At 50.0% G+C, this 20,734-nt stretch overlaps 1 protein-coding gene across 1 annotated transcript; it reads left to right on the forward strand.

The window, feature by feature from the left end:
• The first annotated feature begins 7 nt into the window (after positions 1-7).
• On the forward strand, positions 8-15,524 carry LARP4 (La ribonucleoprotein domain family member 4). The gene is given in 17 exon segments (XM_027668510.1): positions 8-2,609; positions 2,818-2,962; positions 3,979-4,137; positions 4,451-4,526; positions 5,018-5,154; positions 5,406-5,509; positions 6,529-6,639; positions 7,010-7,063; positions 7,673-7,882; positions 8,783-8,886; positions 11,655-11,879; positions 12,510-12,558; positions 12,747-12,905; positions 13,426-13,547; positions 14,416-14,584; positions 14,732-14,971; positions 14,974-15,524. Coding segments are annotated over 17 exon segments (2,337 nt in total). The 5' UTR covers positions 8-2,558; the 3' UTR covers positions 15,196-15,524.
• Positions 15,525-20,734: the final 5,210 nt, after the last annotated feature.

A 20,734-nucleotide genomic window follows, 5' to 3' on the forward strand; every position in this document is an offset into this window, starting at 1 on the left:
CCAGGAGCCCACACTGTGTCTGAGCCCCCCCAGGGGTGTTCCCTCCTGCCTCTCCCCCAGCCAGCACAAGGTTTCTCTCCACTGCCTCCCATGGCTTTGCTGACCTTGGGGTTTTTCCATCTGCTTACGTTTCCACTTCTGGAAAAAGGTTTAGTTTCTCCCCTCGCAAGTTTTTTGTTAAATTCTCTTCTGGATTTTTCGGCTTTGATTCCCTCTTAGTCTCTGCCTGCTCCGGGAAACGTGTCACAAGCTCTGGGTTAAGATTTTGGTCGCGGGATGATTTGATTTAATATTAAAATGCTTTAAACCTCCGAGCGCTCGCATTTTTGTCAGCTTAATTGGCTCTGGTTAAATGTGATTTAGATGTAATTACAACAAGAAAAATATCCTTTGCCATCCTTTCAAGAATGAGAGTTGGCTTCAACAGTCATTTTTTTGGGGGGGGAATTGCTGGAGGAAGATCTTTGATCCACATTTGCTGTGTGCCGAGGGCAGCTTTGTCAGCTCGTGGGTCCCAGCGAGTGTTCCCAACCTTTGTCACTCTGTAAAGCTTTAACCTCGTCATGAAAGTTCCTGATAGCAGCTGGGAGGATGGTGCTGCAGCCAATCCCACAGGCCAGGGCTCTGGATCCTCGCTTAAACAAGCAAGAGTTGATAGTTTGGCCTTCTCCTCTGAAGAGCCGCTCCTGGGGCTCGGGCCCGGCGAATTTCCCAAAAGCTGATGTAAATTAGGGACTTTTTGTCCTCTCCAGACCGTGGGGTTTTTTGCTGTTGAGAGGGGTGAGAGCAGGGCTGGGTTGTGCAGAGCTGTGTTCCACGTCACTGAGGGTTTCCAGCCCAGGGGAGGTGGCCCATGCTCTGTTCCAGGTGTGTGTCCCATGTGTGTTCACGGGCCATTCATCACTTCCCAGCCCAAATCTGTTTGGTTTCTGAGCCCTTCTCACCTGCACCTGAGATTTCAGAGCTTTGGTGTCTCTCTAACGTGAGGAACATCCTCTGCCATCCCCAGAGTTGCTTTTAGTCCTGATCACCTCCAGAAGCGCAGAAACTGCCCCAAAAGTGTTTCAGTTTCCCTTTATCATGGCCATTCCTTCAAATTTACTTTCAGGCTGAGCTCAGTGCTTCCCTCAGAGATGTAGGTAGTGAGGCAGAGTTTATTTTTAGAGAAGAATGAATCATCTCCTGGTTGTGTCTTGTCTCATTTTGCTTTGATGAGAAGTGAAGTCAAAGAACTGCTGGGTCTGGGTCCCTGAGTGCACGTGGACGGGTGATGCTCTGTCCCAGGAGGGCCCAGCAGCTGAGCAAGGTGGAGTTTGGGAGTGCTGAGCTGCAGGGACAGAGCCTGGGGGTGCAGCAGCTCCCTGGGATTTCCCTCTCAGGTTGTTCTGTTGGAGGATTGCTCTGAACTCCGCGAAGGGAAACGCACGCGTGTCCTTTCGCCCTGAACTCTTTCCAGTCCCTTCTGTTTCCAGCTCTGTTCTTGGGCTGAGATTAATGAGAGGGGAAGACTGTTGCTGTTGGGAAGTTTGAGAGCAGGAACTGTGGTCCTTGTTTTGCTTCTCTCGTGGTTGTCTTGAACCTCTCCTGTGTTTGGAGGCTTCTTGTTACCGGACTGGGGCTTGTCCTTGCAGCCAACAGCTTTGGCACGAGGTGTGACCTTGGCAGAGGAATTATCTCTAAAGCTACTGCAACTGCTTCCTTATCCTTGTGCTTTGTGCTTGAGGCCTGGTAGTGAGCCACTCCTTAACTTCAGTACCCAGGAGACCAGGCTCCGAAATATCCAACTTCCTCATCTGGGAGTCTGTGGATGTGAGCTGGATTAATGGCTTTCGCCTTTTAAAGTCCAGCAGGAGCGAAGTGGAGCATCCTTCAGTGGCTGGAGGAACTGTGTTAGTGACCTGTGGGGTGTTTGAACTTCCTGGGGGGAGAATTTTTGCAGAAGGGGAGTTTTGTTGTCTGCGTGGAAGGAGCAAAAACCACTGTCACCCAAATGCCTCTGAGCAGCTCTGGGCAAGGGACCTTGGAGGGCTCCACCTTGTGCTGTGGGAGGGAGTGTTTCTCCCTGCCAGGTTCCAGGCTGGAATGCAGCAGTTCCTCTTGTCTGTCCCATTTTCAGCCCTCTCCCTCTAATTGTGGCCCTCCTTGCCCATTCCCGAGGTGAGAAGTTCCTGTTCTCCCCCCCAGCAGGCTGGGACAGTGTGAAAGTTTGTCTTGGCACTTCCAAATCCCCTTGGCTGCAGGTTTAAGGAACTGATTTGTGTCTGCTGATGTGTGTAAGGTGTAGGTGATCCCTGGGGGGACGGGGCAGGGCTCAGGTAAGTTCAGGAGGGATCCTGGCACAGCACAGGCGATGCTTGGTTAGTAGAGATGTCACTAATTCCATAAGTCATACAGTTTCTGCTCCTTGACATATGTTTTTTTACCTTCCTTTCTAGGAAGGGGTCTGGAGGAGGGAAAATTTCCCTTTCTGGTGAAAGGGGACTGGAGCATTATGACAGTCAAGTCTTTAAAAGCTTATGAGTTCCCAGAGTCCTGGCCGGTAGCCGCTGCCTCCGCTGATGTTGTCGGATGTCAATAAAGAGAGGTTGAAGGCAACACTTCTAATGGAGGTAGAAATGAAATACTTGGAAAAAATACCAAGGATTTTCCTGTTTTGATTAATGAAAAAAAAAAAAAATCACATAGGTGCTTTAATAGCTGGGTAGACACTTGAGATGTGGAACTCTAGAGGGACAATCACTAAATTCTCCTGTGTTGTCTGGCTTGGCTTCTGGGGCTTCCCTGGCACTGACAGAGGTGTTCTGGTCTCTTCAGCAGGTGACATCCAAGGGGGCTGGCTTGAACCCCAACGCCAAAGTGTGGCAAGAAGTCCCCCAGGGGAGTGGTGAGGCCGTGCCCCCCTCAAATGGCACCGAGCACACGTGGCAGGAGACGGCGGCGGCCCAGGGGACTCCGGCCGAGGGTGAGATGTGGTGACACTTCCCTTGCTGGGGGACACTCAATGAGAGTTCAGCTCCAGGGAGGAGCAACCCCTGGGCTCTTGTCCTGGAGGTTGTCAGTGCTGAGGGAGCAAAAAGTGTGAAATAAGTGTGTGAGAAGGCAGCAGGGGGTTTATGGAGGTGACGGGTGGGTCTCACCGGTGGGTTTTGGTTCAGGGGGTCGAGGAGGTGTCAGAGCTGCTCTGGGACAGGACACTTGGGCAGGGAACAGGATCCAAGGGGCCCAGTGATGACCATGTAACGCGCTAGGAGGGAGCAGGGTGCCAGAAGTGTGGGCATGGACTCATGGCATCGCTGCACTTTGGCATCCGTGGGCCCTGTGAACAGGAAAATGAGGTCTGAGGGTCACCTGCCATCCTGGGAACACCAAGGGGCTGCTGAGAGCTGGCAGGAGTGCCCAGCGTCCACAAATTGCTCCTCTCCCTTCAGTCTGTTCCATCTCAGCCCTGTTTCCATCCTGACCACATCCAGAACTGAGCGTTCAGGTGGCTCTGGTTTGGCTCAGGGGTGGCTGAGGTGACTCAAAGCACGGCAGAGGAGGCAGAAGATTCCCTGCAAAAACAGCTCAGTCAAAGTCAGGGATAAAGAAGGGGGGGATTCAGCTCGTGTGGCCCTGTCAAAGGTTTCTGGTAAGTCAGCAGAAGTGAGGATCGAGCGCTGGGTTTGTGCTTTGCCCGACAGAAACTCATTTGTCTCTTCACAACAAAGTGAAGCAGCCGTGGCAGTGTAAGCGATTTTCACCCCTTGTTTTTGGGAACCTCCCTTAAATATTTTAAATTTCACGTAGAAAGACTGGTTTTTAGATCCTCTCCCCCTCTGGGGATCAGTTTCAGGATCCTTTATTTACTTTTATTTACTTATCCCCGAGAGCCTGGTGCAAACCGAAATTGGAGAACTGGAAAGTTCTCTCCAATACAAAGTCTGGGAATATCCCAGAGCTCACAGGAGTTTCCCTGCTGCTGGTGTGTCCCTTTGGCAGGTAACATAGAGCTCTCAGAGGACAGCTGCAAGCAGTATGAAGTGATGTATTCCCCGTCCTGTGAAGCCACGAGGAATGGCACAGGAGCCGACGAAGCCTCTGCCAACGGGATCGTCCTGGCGACCGAAGACCTGGGATACCAAATCTATGAAGTGTCTGGTGAGTGCTCGAGTTCAACCACTGCTGTCAGGGCCTGTGACCCCCCCTGCAGTTTGCTGCAGCTGTGCTGTGACCCAGGAGGAATCCTGGCACGTCCATGGCTATCCCAGAAGCTCCAACACTTGGCCAAGCAGGTGCAGGCGGCGGGGTCGGAGTCGCGTTGGGAGTGTGTTGAGTTCTTTAAGCACCTCAGATGAGCTTTTCCCCCTGGTCCCACCCAGAGGGATTTATTCTTCTCCTGGACAATGAGACGTGTCCTTGCTCTGTGTGGATGTGGAACTGGGATCTGATGGAGGGGTGTGGTCCCTTCCAGGTGACGGCCCCTCCGCCGTGTCCACGGAAGACATCAGGGAATGTTTGAGGAAACAACTTGAATTCTGCTTCTCCCGGTAGGTGCACTTAACTCAGCCTGCTACAAAGCCTTCACTAACATCCCTGACAAATATTCCCTGGTTTTGGCTTGGTGTGTCCCATCATCTTGATAAAAACACAAACCAAGGTTTGCTGACGTGCCCTGGAAACCCCCGTGGCACCTTCCAGCTGTTCCAGTCCCGTCTGTGCATCCGTGTCCTTGGGTGAGGATGAACCTCCTGTGCTCTGGAGCTGTAAGACCTCGAGATAACTTGGCTGTGTGTCCCCAGGAGGCTCTTTGGCAGAGCCCTTTTGCAGGCCAACGAGCAGAGCACTGCAACTTTCATGACATTTTTTAAATTGCTTTGTGTTGATCTGCTGGGATTTGTTCCAGGAGAGAGAACTTGAGGGTATTTCAGCTGTGAGTGAAATTGGGGAATATTTAAGCCTGCAGTGATCCTGGTTTTTTTGAGTCTTTTGGGAGTCAAGTTCAGGATTTTTATGAAATCACGATTTTATGTCTTTTTAGTGAGAATCTTTCAAAGGATCTCTACTTGATGTCTCAGATGGACAGTGATCAGTTTGTTCCAATATGGACAATTGCCAACATGGAAGGGATTAAGAAGCTGACAACGGATATGGACCTTATTCTTGAAGTTCTGAGATGTAAGTCTGGGGGTTTGGGGGGTGTATCAGTAGGACAAAGAATCCTGGTGCTTCAGAGAGATGGTTCAGTCTCTGAGCTGGTTGTGGCTTCACCCTGGTGCAGGGTGACAGGAACCTCCCTCTGCAGCCATGGCTGAGTAAGAGGCTGTTCCAGACCCTTGAATTCTCCTTCTTTGTCCCAAGTTCCACAACAAGAGCCTGTTCCTGCCGAGGTGTGCTCAGAGTGTCCCACTTTGCTCTTTGAATTTCAGCTTCTCCCATGGTACAAGTGGATGAGAGAGGGGAGAAAGTCAGACCAAACCACAAGAGGTGCATTATCATCCTCCGGGAGATCCCCGAGACAACACCCATAGAGGTAAATCCGGGCAGAAGAGGGAAATAAAGGTTGATGGGTTTGGAAGGTTGGCTTCAGACAGCACCAGGAAAAGGTCAGCTGGTGTTTAATGTGATCAAACAGGGATATTTTTCTTGTGAACCACATCAGTAATGTTTTCCGCCTGGGTGCGCTGTCAAAACAGCCAAAACAAAAACTTATTGCCATCGTGCCTTCCCATTATTTACTACTATATTTAAACCTTCTCTAAGTAAACTCCTTTTTTTTTTTTCTTTTTTTTTTCCACCAAAACTGAGCTAGCCTGGCTTCTCTGGAAGGATGTTTGAACTGGTTTCTTTTCAGATCCAAAAATAAATCAGTCCAGGGGCACAGCTTGGAATTCAGGCTGAATTTTTTGTCACAGCAGTAACTTTTACTTGAAGTCAGACGGTTGTTTTGGCAGCAAGAAACGTTGCTAAACATTTCTCATTCATCGTGCCCCAGCGTGAGCTGAGCTCATTATGTTCAGAGAAGGGAGGATAATAAAATTCCTCCTGATACTTGGCGAACAGAATGATTTAGCTCTTTGTTTTTTTAAAAGTTGTAACACAGGGTGTTTGTCTACCAGCATTTTTAATGAGTTCTTTTAATGCAAACACTGAACAGCTGCTTGTCCCTCTCTTTACAATCTGTTTATTGCAAAGATATGAAAAAAAACCCCTGTCAGGTTGCCTTGACTTAGAAGCATTTCATGGAATCATTCTTATCTCTCTGATTTAAAGCCACACCTTTGCTACCTGTTTTCTGTGGAAATATCACACAGGTCTTGATTTTTCTTACCACCTGATCCTGCTGTGTTTTACCTGGGGAGGCCTGGAGTGGGATCTGTGGGTTCAGGAGCAGGGAGGGGATGATGTGGTGCCTGGAGAGCCTGTCAGGGGAACACGAGAACATCCCTGCTCACGGGAGGGAGGAGCTGGAGCATAAACCTGTGTCTCCTTGGTGTTCACTGTCCAGCTCAGAGCCAGGTGCCCTAAACTGGCCTGGATTTGTCTCCCCAGGAGGTGAAGGCCCTGTTTAAGAACGAGAACTGCCCCAAGGTGATAAGCTGTGAGTTTGCTCACAACAACAACTGGTACGTCACATTCCAGTCCGACACAGACGCGCAGCAGGTAAGGCCCCTCCAACCCCAACATCCCCCTTGGTAATCCTCCCCCTGCTCAGGGGGGTTGCACGTGTGCTTCCTGGGGCTAAGAGAAATATTTATTTGCTGATCCCCCTTTTGTTGTTCTAAGAGATTACTGGCAAATTCTGGTTAATAAGACTGAGGTTGGGAGATTATTCCCTTGTCTGCCTCTTGCCTCGGCACTCAGCGACCAGGGCTGGCACTGGAATCCTGAATTTGAAGTGTTAATGGATTTATCTGGGCTGACAGGGAAGCACATTTGTGTTAAATCATGTAATATCCTTTGGGAAGTAAAATTTTATCAAGATATTCTAATGTTGATCTTTTTTTTTTTCTTTTTTTTTTTGTATCTGCAGGCATTTAAATACTTAAGGGAAGAAGTGAAAACCTTTCAGGGCAAGCCAGTAATGGTGAGGCTGCTTTATTTAGCTGAGCTTTCTGTTGTTCCCTTTGGATGATGGGGACCATTTCTGGGGAGGGGTGGGACCAAGGAATTAGCAGTGGGCTGGTCCATAACTCTTACTCTGAAGGCTGGAGACATGAATGAGGTCATGGGTAGCTCTGACAAATTACAGTTCAGTGGCTGCTGGTTACTCACAGGGGGGCTGAAACACATTCCTGTGCCATCTTCCCTTCTCCACATTGCCCAGAATCTGGGTCTGCAGAGCTCAGGAGAGGGATTCCTGCCCCTGTGAGTCCTGAGCTGGCTGCAGCACAGACCAGGCTGGAGCAGAGCTGCCTGTGCTGTGAGAGGAGCTGTCACCACTGGAATCTGGACAGTCCCTGCTGTAGTTTGTCTTCAGCTTGACAGATTCTCCAGTCCAAGCAACGTGTGCCCTTCCCTTCCCCCTGTCACACTGGGAGGGTGTGAGCTGAGCTGACCCCTGACAGTTTTTATTCCTGAGCAGTAACCAGCCCTTCTCATCCCTTCTGTTGCAACTCAGTAGGCAGCAAAGATTCCTCTTTGTGCCTCTCCTCCTTTCCTGGCTGACCTGGGCTGGGCTGTTGCTGTCTTGCAGGCCAGGATCAAAGCCATCAACACGTTCTTCGCCAAGAATGGTTACCGGGTGCTGGACTCCAGCGTGTACCCCCAGCCTGTGCAGACCCAGGCCCAGTTTGCCTCCCCCCTGTTCATGCAGCCTGTATATAGCCCTCAGCAGTACTCCATCTACAGCATTGTGCCTCAGACCTGGTCTCCAAATCCTGCACCTTACTTTGAGACACCACTGGTGAGTCCCACGGGGGAGCAGCCCGGGGGTGAGTTGGTTCAGCAGCAGCAGGAGGCTGAGGGGGTGTTCCAGCTGGGGAGTGCCCAGGTTTTTTTCTAGTCAGACCTCTCTCTTTTATGACATTTGTGTTGTGGACCTGATAAAGCATAAAATCCCAGAATCAGCTGGGTTGGAAGGGACCTCTGAGATCATCAAGTCCAACCCTTGATCCAACCCCGCCGTGGTTCCCAGCCCATGGCACTGATGCCACATCCAGTCTCATCTTAAACACCTCCAGGGATGGAGAATCCACCCCCTCCCTGGGCAGCCCATTCCAAGGGCTGAGCACCCTCTCTGCAAAGAAATTCTTCCCAATATCCAACCTAAACCTCCCCTGGCACAGCTGAAGCCCGAGCCCTCTTGTCTTGCTGATGGGAAAAGAGACCAACCCCCCCCGGCTCCCCCCTCCTGTCAGGGAGTTGCAGAGAGTGAGGAGGTCTCCCCTGAGCCTCCTCTTCTCCAGGCTGAGCCCCCCCCAGCTCCCTCAGCCTCTCCTCACAGCACTTGTGCTCCAGTCCCTTCCCCAGCCTCGTTGCTCTCCTCTGGACCTGCTCCAGGACCTCAAGCAGGACAGGCTGCCAGCCTTGCCACTGCCTGCCACTTATTTCAGGGAATTCTGGTGTGAAATTCCATTTTCCAGTAGCTGGTGTTACTGGAGGACTCTGTAGCTTTTCCAGGACTCTGCTAAAGCAGGTGCTGGCTGTTCCCAGGGGGGGTTTGGTTTGTCTGGAGAAGTGAGTTCCCACCACGGGAGATGCTCCAGCCCAACATGAAGTTACAACCTACTGAAGCTCCCCAGAAACCTGCCAACGTTTTCCTTTGCAGCTCAGCCCCAACTGAGAGTGTTCTGTCTCGTTGCAGGCCCCCTTTCCCAATGGTGGATTTGTGAATGGCTTTAACACACCAGGATCATATAAAACAAATGCTGCTTCCCTGAGTATAGGTCGCCCATTCCATAGGAATCGGTAAGACAGCTCCTGGAAAACTTACACTGCTGACATCCTCAGGTGTTCCTTGTGTGTGTCACTGGGGGAGACCAGGCTGTTTATTTCATTTATCAAACCTGTGTGATGTTTTTCAACTTGATTTGAAAAAAAAAAAAAAATCAAGGTGGCAGCTTAAAATCCTTAAAAAAAAAAATAAAAAAATATCGGACACACGTGCTGGAGAGAGCAAAGGTAACTCCTTTAAAAGCCTCAGAGGAATTTCTGCAGACAAATAACTAACTTCCTCTTAAGTTAATACTTGTAATTATGTTTGTCCTACGCAGATTATGAACTCCAGCAGCACTAACATAAGCCTTTCCTGCTGGGATCAGCCTCACAGAGCCCTTGGGTTCCTGCATGCCCTGAGCTCTGCTGTCTGTTCCTGTAATTTATTTGCTTTATCCCCATCTTTCCTGAGAGCTGTGAGGCCTCAGCTGTAAACACTGGGGAGGAGGAAACACTTTGTGTTGCTCTGGGAATACAATGGAGTGGTAACCTGGGGGTGGGGGTGGGAATTGTTTGTGTGCAGCTCAGAGAGGGGCCAAGGGAATTGCTTTTTGTGTTGTTGGAGGAATCATTTGACAGTGCCAGGGCTGTGAGTGGGTCTGTGGGTGCAGCTCAGGTCGGGGGCTGTTGGCAGATGGGTCTGTGGGTGCAGCTCAGGTCGGGGGCTTTTTGGCAGAAGGGGAACCTCAGGATTTGCTCTGCGGTGACTCAGCAGAGCCTTGACACAGCCTGTGGGACTGGGAGGGTGACTCTGCTTGCTCCAGTTGCAGCTGCTGAGCTCCCAGCTGCCATCTTTACAAAGGTGGTTTGGCTCTTTTTTTTCTTTTGCCTTGAGTTGTGCCCCAACCAAAGCCTGTAAAACTCAGAAGTGTCGGTGTGTTCCCAGCGTTACCACCTTGGAGCGCCCCGTGTTCGCTGCTGCCCTGGAGATCATGTCTGTGTAATCCCTAAGCTCCTAAAATCCTGGCTGTGTTTTAGTTTGGGCAACTTCACCCCCTGAAGCTGCAGCTTTAGGGGTGTGGGACTGTGCAGGTTGTGGCCCAATGATGATCAAGTATCGCGCTAAGAGAGAACAGGTCACGGTCGGGCTCTGGGCAGCTTTGCTCCTGCTTCTCCTTCCTCCTGCTTCTCCTTCCTCCTGCTCTTCCTTCCTCCTGCTCTCTCCACATCATCTCTCCTTCTCTCTGCTTTTTCTTTTTTGGTTTTTTTCCTCCTTTATCTTTCCTCATCTTTCCTGCTTTGCTCTTCTGCCCAGACGAGACCGCGGCCTTCTCGATGACGGGTAAGATTATGAGATCTGAGGGCTGCCATTTTGAGGGCAACTTGAACAAAATGGAAGAATTCACTTAACTTTCCTCTTCCTCCTCCTCTTCATGGGCTCTGCTGATGGAAAACTTTTATTGGGGGCCTTAAAACTGCTTCTTGGTGCTTCTCAAAGCTGTGAAATGTGAATTAATCCCTGTTCAGCACATCCCCTCTTGAGCTGCAGAGGAGCTGCTGCCTTTGGGTTTCTGTGCTGGCCCATTAAGCCTGATTTGTCTTGTCCTACAGGCAGTTAATAGTTAAGCTTTGGGGTTTTTCTCTGTAGCTAAACATTTGTTTAAGCTACTTGTATTTATTTTGCCCTGATTTGTTGCAACATCGTTGTGGGAAAGGGAGATGGAGGAGTCAGACCCCGGCTGGCAATAGGAGAGTTTCTTCTGATTGCACGGAATGTTGTAATGAGACTGTTTAAAAACAATAAGTGTGCAAAATCCTCCTGCTGTCCTTAAATTAGGAGATGTGCAGAGCTGACCAGAGAGGAGAGAGAGAGTTTAAATTCTTTGTCTCCCTTTCTGCAGCTGGAAAAGGCAGGAGTGGAAAACAGTCCAAGGCACCCAAATGCTGCCCCAGGAAACTGTTCCATGCTGTGCTGGGGCAGAGTTTTTCTGGGGAATTCTGCATTTAGGGCCCCGTGCCTGAACTTGCAGCAGCACTGAGCGTGCAGAGCTGTGTCTGTGCTCAAGGGAACTGCAGCTTTAGTGCTGAATAATCAATAACAGGGTGAAATGTCTGGGGATTGGGAACTGCAGAGTCAGTGCTGGGGGTTTGGGAATGGGAGCAGCGAGGCTGAGCCTGGCTCTGCCTGGAGAGGGGCTCAGCTGCCCTGGCCTGATCTCCAGTGTTCAGTCACCATCTACTCCTGGCCTCATCTCTCAGTTCATTTGTTCACCTGTGGCCAGATGTGTTTGTTCCTTGGGCTCAGCTTATTTCTCCAGGTCCCTCTCCAATTCCCTGTGCCTTTGCTGCAGGCCCAGACAGAGGAAAAATCCCTCTTTGGGCTTCTGGCTCTGCTGCCACCGCTGGGTTTGGGGTTGGTTTTTTTTCCCCCCTTTGGTGTCTGTTGGGCAACAATCTCAGTGTTTCCTGTAAACGGCAACATTTGAGAGGAGGCTGCAGGAAAACCATAACAGGAGGAATCCATGGGGTTGGGGAAGACAAATGTCTTTATTCCTCACGAATGTACATAGGAAAGAGCTTCTGAGTTGTGGTGCTTCCTGACCTGCTGCTCTCTTGGCCCCGAGGTGAGCTCAGCTGGTCAGAGCAGGGTGCTGACAATGCCAGGGTTGAGGCTTTGATCCTTGGGGGCTCCTTCCAGCTCAGGATATCCTGTTATCCCTCCCGTGGCTCTGTGCCGTGGGCTGTGGGCTGTGGGTGCTGTGGGGGTGGTTCTCCAGTCCCTCAGGTCCGTGTCTCCGCAGGGTGAAGCCCCATTTCCGCTCCTCCTCCAGCTCGGAGCACGTGGAGGGGCCTCCCACCCTCGGGGCAGTGCCCATGGGGGACCTGGGCAGAGCCAGCTCCAGGAATTTCGTCATGGAGCGGCACAGCAGCCCCTTAACCGGGCACCAAGACCAAGGGTATTCCCAGAAGGATTCTCCCACGGCACAGCTGGAGCAGAACGGGGATTACGGCGTCGGCAGGGGCAGGTGAGGAGCTGTGTCCTGTTTGCTCACGTGGGGCTTGGCCCAAAGGTCATCGGGCACGGGCACAAAATAACATTTCTGTAAAGGCCAACCACGAGAAAACTGGCATTTAACTAAAGCAGGAGTGATAAAAGCTGAGCTGGGAGCAGGAACAGCTTCCTGCTTGAATCTACACCTGCTATTTACTCTGGCAGTAAGACAGTGAGGGGTCTTAATTTTAAAATACCTGATTTGTCCCCAGAATTAAAACTGAGGTAAAGTTGGCAGCTGTGTTGCTGTAAACAATAAGCAAATCCCGGGCTGGCAGTTTGATGCTCTGCAGTATTTTAAGATTAAGTGGTTTTATCTTTGCTCTGTGAATTCAGGGTTTAGACACTTAAGTGTCCAGGGCAAATTGGGGAGAAGTCAGGCCAGTAAGTTGATTGCTGTAGAATTACAACTGTCCCTGTGCTTGGTGATACTCTGCTCATCTCTGGGGGTGAGGGAGAGAAGTTGTTCCCATATTTCCTCTGTTCCAAAGGGGTCAGAACCTTGACCCCTCCTGAGGATGGAATCCCAGGGATACAGTGAATCCCAAGTTCCCTTGTGCAGAGCAGGGTCAAGGCACTGACTGAGGGTTTCTTGTCTTCCAAGGAGGAACGTGTTCCGAGGTCGGAGGAGACGGGACGACGACCGGGTTTCAGTGAGTTCCCCTTCCCCCATTGCAGGGACTTGCTCAAAGTGCAGCTTTGCAGTTATTGAAGGAGTGGCAGAGCCCTTAAACCCTGGGATTAAATTGGGGGTTAACAGTTTTCCCAAGAATTTCCCTGGCACTTGCTCAGGGCTTTTCCTGCTGTCACGGCTCTGTTAACGGGTGTTTTCCCTCTCTAGAGACCTCAGCCTTCAGCAGAAACAAAGACTCAGACACCAAAGTTTGACTTGCTTGCATCAAATTTCCCACCTTTGCCTGGCAGCACAGCAAAAATCCCGGGAGAGCCTGTGCTGGAGAGCAGGATGTCCGACATTGTGAAAGGAGTCTGCAAAGAGAAGGTGCCCGTTACCATCTCCCTCTCACACATGGGAGTATCCCTGTGCCAGGACTCCCTTTTTCCCTGCTAAAGAGTCAGAGCCACACATTGGAATGCTTTAATCCCAAGCTTCACACTGTGTGTGATCACAGAATAGTGCATTTTTCCTGGCTTTTTGTGGGAATGCTGCTGTTGTAAGCTGGGAATAAAGCAGGGAAACCGGGAGTGGTGGCTGTTGGAGTAGGAGCAGTGTGGTGGAGTGTGGGCAAGGGATCTTTCCAGATGAACCTGTTCTTTGGGCTGGTGGGACTAAGCACTGAGAATTGGGCTGATCCAGCCCTCCTCCTCTTCTCCACTGGGTGATTTGCCCATGGGAGGGGGGAGTTGCTTTAGAGGTGACACTCCAAAAGGAGTCAAATTAACACAATCAGGACTTGAGCAGCCTTTGGGAGCATCCCACTGCTCAGCTCAGCTGTCCTGCAGTGAGTGGCACGCTGAGGGGCAGTTTAAACCCATCTACCATCTTTGTGCTCTGTGTCCAGGAAGGCAAAGACTCGCTGCCCACCTGCCCAGTGCCAGCTCCCGAGGAACAGACGCCCAGCGCTGCCCCAGCGCCCGCCAGCAGCGCCAGCTCCCCGAGCCAGAGCGAGCCTGTGCTGCTGAGGTGGGCAGAGGACGTGGCAGTCCAGGGAACCACTCCATACCCTGAGCTGGGAGGGACCCCCAGGGATTGAGTTCCAGCTCCTGGCCCTGCACAGACACCCCGACAATCCCACCCTCTCCCTCAGAGCGTTGTCCAAACTCTCCTGGAGCTCTGGCAGCCTTGGGGCCGTGCCCACTGCCCTGGGGAGCCTGGTCAGTGCCCAGTCACCCTCTGGGGGAAGAACTTTTTCCTGAGATCCAGCCTCTGACCCTGCCCTGGCACAGCTCCAGCCCTTCCCTGGGTCCTGTCCCTGCTCACAGGGAGCAGAGGTCGGAGCTGCCCCTCGGGAGGAGCTGCAGCCCCCGAGGAGTCTCCCCTCAGTCTCCTCCAGCTGAACAAACCCAGTGCCCTCAGCTGCTGCTCCAGACCCTTCCCCATCCCTGTGTCCCTCCTTTGGACCCTCTGCAACAGCTTTAGACCTTTTTTACCTCGTGGTGCCCAAAGTGCCCCCAGGACTGAGGTGAGGCTGCCCCAGCTCAGAGCAGAGTGGGACAATCCCCTCCCTACCCTGCCCAGGGACGCTGGGCCCGGTGCCCCCAGGACATGGTGACCCTTTTTGCTGCCAGGGCACTGCTGACTCATTTGCATGCTTCAGCAGTGTCTCAGAGCAGTGTCCAGCACGGTGGCAATAATGGTTGTTGTTTCTCCATCTGTGGTCGGCGGCTTCTCCAGAGGCCACCAGATGGAAGTAACAAATGGTGGTGGGAATGGCTGTGCCATTCTGCTCTGCTAAAGTGCAGCTGTGACTCCAGGGCAAGGAACTACTCTCTGAAACGTTCATTTGTGTGCCAGCAGGTTTTGATGTGAGTTGTTGTTGTTGCTTTCTCAGCACGGTTCAGCCAGAGAGCAAACCAGAAGAAGCGTCTGCTCCGAAGGACGTGGCCAGCCAGGCTTCCCCACCGGCCTCCCTGTCCCCTGTCAGTGCTGCAAAGCCACCAAGGACAAACACCTCCTCACCTTCTGCTCAAGCAAGTGCAGCTCCTGCTCTGTCGACGCAGGTAAGGCCCAGAGCAGGGGGTGAACTTGGGGAATTTCTGATGCTGCCCCGGCACCTTCTCTCCGCTCTCCTCCGTGGCGTTGCTGCCGTGCACGGGCTGGAAGGTGCTCCTGGCACGTAAACCTTGCTCTTCTCCTTGGTCCCAAAGGAGCCCCGCAAGCTCAGCTACGCCGAAGTTTGCCAGAAGCCCCCGAAGGAGCCGCCCCCGGTGCCCGTCCAGCCCCTGAGGGAACATCGCGCCAACATCGTCCCTCCTGCCAAACCCGAGGAGGACGCGGCGGCCGAGAGGGCTCCGGACAAGGCTCCTCCTCCCGAGAAGGCCGAAGGTCGGATGAAGGATCACCCCGGGTTCCGTGGGCCTGGAGGAGCTCCCAGGGGAGCAGCCGCCGGGAAAATCAGGGAACAGAGGCGCCAGTTTGGACGCAGATCTTCGCCTCAGGGAGCCCCACGGCGCGCGGGGAAGGAGCAGTTTGTGCCGCCGCGGTCACCAAAGTAACGCCGGGCCCGGCCCGTGAGCCTCTCTGTTGGATTGGAGCTGTTGGGCTGAGGAGCAGCAGAGACTGGGAAGCAGGAGGAGGAGGAGGAGGAAGGATTCAGGAAGGGGAATTCTGAGCTGGATGAGCGTGGCTCGTGCCGGAGGAGGAGGAGTTGTGGAGGGTCCCAAAATTCATCTCTTTAAAAAAAAAAAAGAAAAAAAAAAAAAAAAAGGCGATCTCACGAATGCTGGAGGATTCCAATCACTATAAATATAGAGATTATAATTTTTGTATTTTTTTTTTGTTTTGTTTTTTAATTTGCAGAGGGGGTTTTTTCCCTGCTTGAAAATCAGTTTTTGGGGGGAAGGGGGCTTGTGAAAGTGGCGTTCTGACAAAGAGAAAGGATCTGACTTTGACGGATTAACCCCATCCCTCGGCGTGGGAGGAGGAGAAGAAAAAAAAAAAGGATAAGAAAATTTTTTTTTTAAAAAAAAAAAAAAAAAAAAAAAGGAACTTTTTTAAAAATTAAAATTTTTTTTTTTTTTTTAACCTATTTAACATTTGGCTTTGTGGGCTGGTGTGTGTGCCATGGATGGCCTTGCATTGCAGACCCTCCGTGTGAGCAGAGCCAAACCGAATGTACTGCTGTAGTTAAAAAAAACCTCGTGTTTCCAGCTTGAAGTAGAGCCTCTTGACCTTACTCATGATTCATTCAGCGAGCTTTTTAAAAAGTGTAATTTTTGCAGGATTATGGGATTGTAGAGGAGAGGGCGTGGACAGCAAAAAGTGTCTTCGGAGGCGCGACGGGAGGAGGCAGAAGGAGCACGTCAGAGTTTTTAATTTGCCCTTTTTTCCTCTCCTCCTTTTGAGGGCAACTTCTTAGGTTTGTTTGCTTTTTTTTTTTTCTTTTTCCCCTCTCTCGTTACTTTCTCTGATCTCTTTATTCCAGACTGAAGTGTGTTTTTCCTGAGGCAGGCCCAGTGGCTCCACAGTACCTCGTGTGGCTGCACAGGTGAAAGAGCCTGGAATTCCAGAATTCCGGCTGCAGATGTGGAATTCTGCCTTGGCAGGTGGGAACTCTGGGCACTCACCATCCTCTCTGGATGGCTGGCAGCAAAGCAGAGCCGGGTTTTCTTTGTCCTGCCTCTGGAATAGTCTGTTTGGCCTCCAGAGATCGGGGTTTTCACGTCTGGGGAACTCGTTGTTTACAGCTGATGTGGTAGCAACCGACTCGTTGTAACTGTTTAAAGTGGAACTAAAGGTGAAGAGTTGAAACCCCCTCATGTTCAGAGAAGCTGCTGGAAAGGTGGCACCTTGCCAGCTGTGTGTGCTGCCTGAATTTGCAACACTATTGTGCAGTAAGTGGTTAAGTTTCAGGGTGATTAATGATGGAAATAGGAACATTCAGAGAATTAATCTGCCAAAATCAGCATGCCAGGGTTCAGAGTTCTGTGTAAAGCATTAGGGAAAGGTAGCTTCCAGCAGTAAGAATCACATCTTTATTTTTTCCTCTTTTTTTTTTCTTTTTTGTCTTTTTTTTTTGATTTTTTTTTTGTTTTGTTTTAGTGAATAGCGAGTGTACAAATTTAAAAGTCGTAAAGTTGTGAACACTGGAAAAACTCAATTGTGATTATATTCCGTAACCATCTTAGTAATTAATTAATATATGCTCGTGTTGCCATAGAATGAATGTAAGTGGCAGTTAAAAATAACTGTGAAATTTTTCATCTTCTGAGTTTCTTAGCCAGATAACCCTCGGGCCTCAGTAGGGATTCTCTATCAACTGCTTGGAGAACACTCATATCTATTTTTATAAATATATATATAAAGCCAGAGTTGTCATTTCTCTAACTTATTATTCAGCTTGGCAATTGCTTTGAGTTGATTCATAACACAATATTAATGTATTTATGCAGTTAACTGTTGATTTCTACGCATGGGGTTAGAAATAGAACCATAGAATAGGCTTGAGTTGGAAGGGACCCGTCAGGATCATCAAGTCCAACTCCTGGCCCTGCCCAGGACCCCCCCAAAATTCCCACCATGTGCCTGAGAGCGTTGCCCAAACGCTTCTTGAAGTCAGACAGGCTTGGAGCTGTGACCACTTCCCTGAGGAGCCTGTTCCAGTGCCCACCCACCCTCTGGGGGAAGAACCTGTTTCCTGAGATCCCACCTAAAACCTCCCCCTGACTCAGCTTCCTGCCCTTCCCTCGAGTCCTGTAGTGTGTATACATATATATATATATATATATAAAAATATATATATAAAAAAAAAACCAAAACCATTATTCGCTTTCAAACTACCTGTACTGGGTTTGGGAGGTTTGTTGTTTTTTTTTTTTTGTTTGTTTGTTTTTCAATTTAGTAACAAAAAAAGAAATTGTTGGTCACATCTAGAGTTTAGGGATTCTTACAGACCCTTCTCCCTTTACTTTGGTGACGCTGAGCTTGTTGGAATGAGAGGGAAGCTTGAAACATTTCGAGTGTTAAAGCTCTGAAATGCAAAGTTGGATTCGTTCTGAAGGCTTTTAAACAATTCCTGCAGCCAAACTGGAACAAAAGGAACCTGTGGGATGGTCCCGGGTGCCTGGGGGAGATGTGGGAGATGTGCCCTGTGGGTTGGGAGGCTGAGGAAGTGTTTGGGATGCCCATGGCTGATCCGAGCAGGAATTGTGTGGCATCTGCTGCAGATGGGGATCAGAATTCCCTGATCCATCTGCTGGAGTGACCTGGGGCTGCTGAGAGGACCTGGATGGGGAAATGTGACTTGTGCACTTGGTCAGAGGAGGGGAAAACCCAACCAGCTGCAGTTCAGTCCTTGTGGGGAATGAGAAGGGATGCTCTGGGTGTCCTGGGAGTGCATTTCCAGCAGCAGATCGTGGCTCTTGTGCAGTGAATCCAAGTCAGGCTGTAACTTGGCTTTTCCCAGCATATCCCAGCTTCTCTCAGTTACTTATTTCGTACCTGGGTGCAGGGATTTCACAGGAGCTTTTCCCTTCCACCCTTTCCAGCTGTGGTTTGGGGTTTGGTTCTTTTCCTTTTTATCCTTTTCCGTGCAGGGGGAGATTCCCAAGTGGACACAGAGGTTGTGACTCCGTGGTGGGGTGGGAGTTGTGCACCAGGATTCAGGGAGGGCCTTGAGTTCCCTCCCCACCAGTTTGCCTGTTGGACAGACTGGGGAAACTGGGACAAAGCAAAGGTTTGGAGCCAGGCCCAGGAGCTGGATCGTGGTGCCAGCAGAGCTCAAACTGTCCCTGTTTCCAGGGGGGGGACACTTGAGGTGACAGCAGATCTTGGAGGTTCCTTCTGGGTAGTTCCTGGGGGGATGTGAAGGCAAATTGCCCTGCTCTGCTGATCTTAAATAAATACCAGGAGGTGCAAATCCCACCTGAGTGGCAGCTTTAGGAGCTGTGACTTTTGTTTTCAGGGTTTTGGTAGCGGCAGAAACACTTCCCAGTTCAGTTCTTTTCCAAATTACATGGAAAAGATTGGGGTGTGTGTGTGTCCCCCCTCTTGTGCTTCTGCTGAAAGGAGGAGGAATTCTTTTTGCATGTGATAGATTAAAAAGTGCAAAAAAAAATAAAAAAAAAGAGTTCTGTTTCTTTGGATTTCTAACGTTGAGTTAGTTTTATAGTATCTTACATTCCTGCTCTCGTCGTTTCGTTTCGTTTTTAAATTAGCCTGGTGCAGTTCTAGCTGTAGGTTTAAAAATAAATAAATAAAATTTAAAAATGCTAAAAAAAATAATAATAAAAAATAAAGTAACCCACTTATTAACCAGAAGAGAAAGATGATACTGTGGCAGATCAGTAGCAAATAAGTGACTTAATCAATGCTTTACTGTAGTTAAATAGCTATGGCCTTACTTCTCTGTCGATATCAGCTTCATTGTCTTGGAACTGTCTGCGATTTTTACTGTCCCCAGGTGGGTTCCCCTGGGCTGAGATATCTGGTATGTACAGATGATATTTTAAATTTGTAAAAAATGCACCCTTGTTATTACAGACGATGCAACAGAAATGCACTTCTGGGGGGGAAAAAATGGCTTCTGATGAGGTTTTTTTGTAAAATCCTTGATTACTACAGATATGCAATAGAGGTTTGTTTGTTTTTTTGTTTGTTTGTTTGTTTCTAATTTTGATATTTCCTTCTGAAACGTAAGATTGTTGCCATTAATCTGAATGATTTATCATGCTCTTCTTTGCGTGTATATATTACATATAGTCTGAGCTTCCTTTAGGATGGTACATAATTTTGGGTTTGTTGTAGTTATTTTAGTTGGCTCTTCTCTTAAGTGCCTTTAGCTCGGGCACTTCAAGAGGTTCATTGAGTCTGTTTTTAATGTACAGTTGGGAGGACTCGAAACGGAGTTAAAGCAACTTATTTCTGAAAAAAAAAAAAATAAAAAAAATAAAAAATCCATCTGCAAACTAACCTGTAACAACTTTAAAGTTTTATATTTAAGAACCAGAGGTTTATTTTTATGGAGCTTCAGTTATGGATACAGTTTCCAAAAAAAGAAAAAAAAAAAAAGCAACTTCAAATGTAAACAGACTGTGCATAAATGGGTTTTGTTCTAATTTTTATAGAATACAAAATATTCAGATAATATATTGAGCTCGAGTTATTACAGACATCTTGTTCCTCCCGGATGAATCCAGCTTCCCCTTGGCATTGACGATCTCTCTTCAAAGTAGTAGGAAAGGAGAAAAAAAAGCAACTTTATCTGGCTTTTAGACTGTCTGTTCTGGTTTATTCCTGTTGTCAAAACTGTCCAAAACAAAATTTGTGTAAAGTAGGTTCATGCTTTAAATGTTCAAATGATAATACATGTATTTGTATTTGTTTTTGACATTGCCAAGGTGCTATGGGAAATTGAAATAACAGTTAGAAAAAATAAAGCTGATTTAAAAGAGAAAAAAAAAAAGCCAAAAAAACCCAAAAAACAAAACAAAACAAAAAAAACCCTAAACCACAAATCCCTGAGCTCTTAAGTTGTGTGGGGGGATGGGGGAACGGGGGGAACCCAGGGAGGGCTGGGGCACACCCAGGGCTGGGATTGGGAATGGGAATAGGGACCGGGAGCAGGGACCGGGAGTGGCTCTGGGACCAGGAGCAGGTCTGGAACTGGGAGGGGGCAGTGGGAATGGGGAACAGGAGTGGGAGCAGGGACCAGGAGAGGGAATGGGGACCGGGAGCAGGGACCGGGAGTGGCTCTGGGACCAGGAGCAGGTCTGGGACCGGGAGAGGGAACTGGGGTTGGGAGCGGCTCTGGGACCAGGAGAGGGAACTGGGAGGGAGCAGTGGGAATGGGGACCGGGAGTGGGAGCAGGGACCAGGGGAGGGAATGGGGTCTGGAACTGGAAGCTGGAACCAGGACAGGGAATGGGGACCGGGAGTGGCTCTGGGACCAGGAGAGGGAACGGGGAGGGGGAAATCGTGGGAATGGGGACCGGGAGCAGCTCCAGGAGCAGGAACGGGAAGCGGCTCCGGGGCCGGGAGCGTGTCTGGGATCAAGAGCAGAGACCGGGAGCGGGATCGGGGGGACCTGGAGCAGGGACCGGGAGCGGCTCCGAGACCAGGAGCCGGTGTGGGACAGATCGGGAGCGGCTCCGGTACCGGGGACCTGGAGCAGGGACCGGGAGCGGCTTCCGGGACGAGGAGCGGGAGCGGGG

Source organism: Corapipo altera, unplaced genomic scaffold (assembly GCF_003945725.1).
Source record: "Corapipo altera isolate COAL_440 unplaced genomic scaffold, ASM394572v1 290, whole genome shotgun sequence".
NCBI classification, from domain to species: Eukaryota; Metazoa; Chordata; class Aves; order Passeriformes; family Pipridae; genus Corapipo; species Corapipo altera.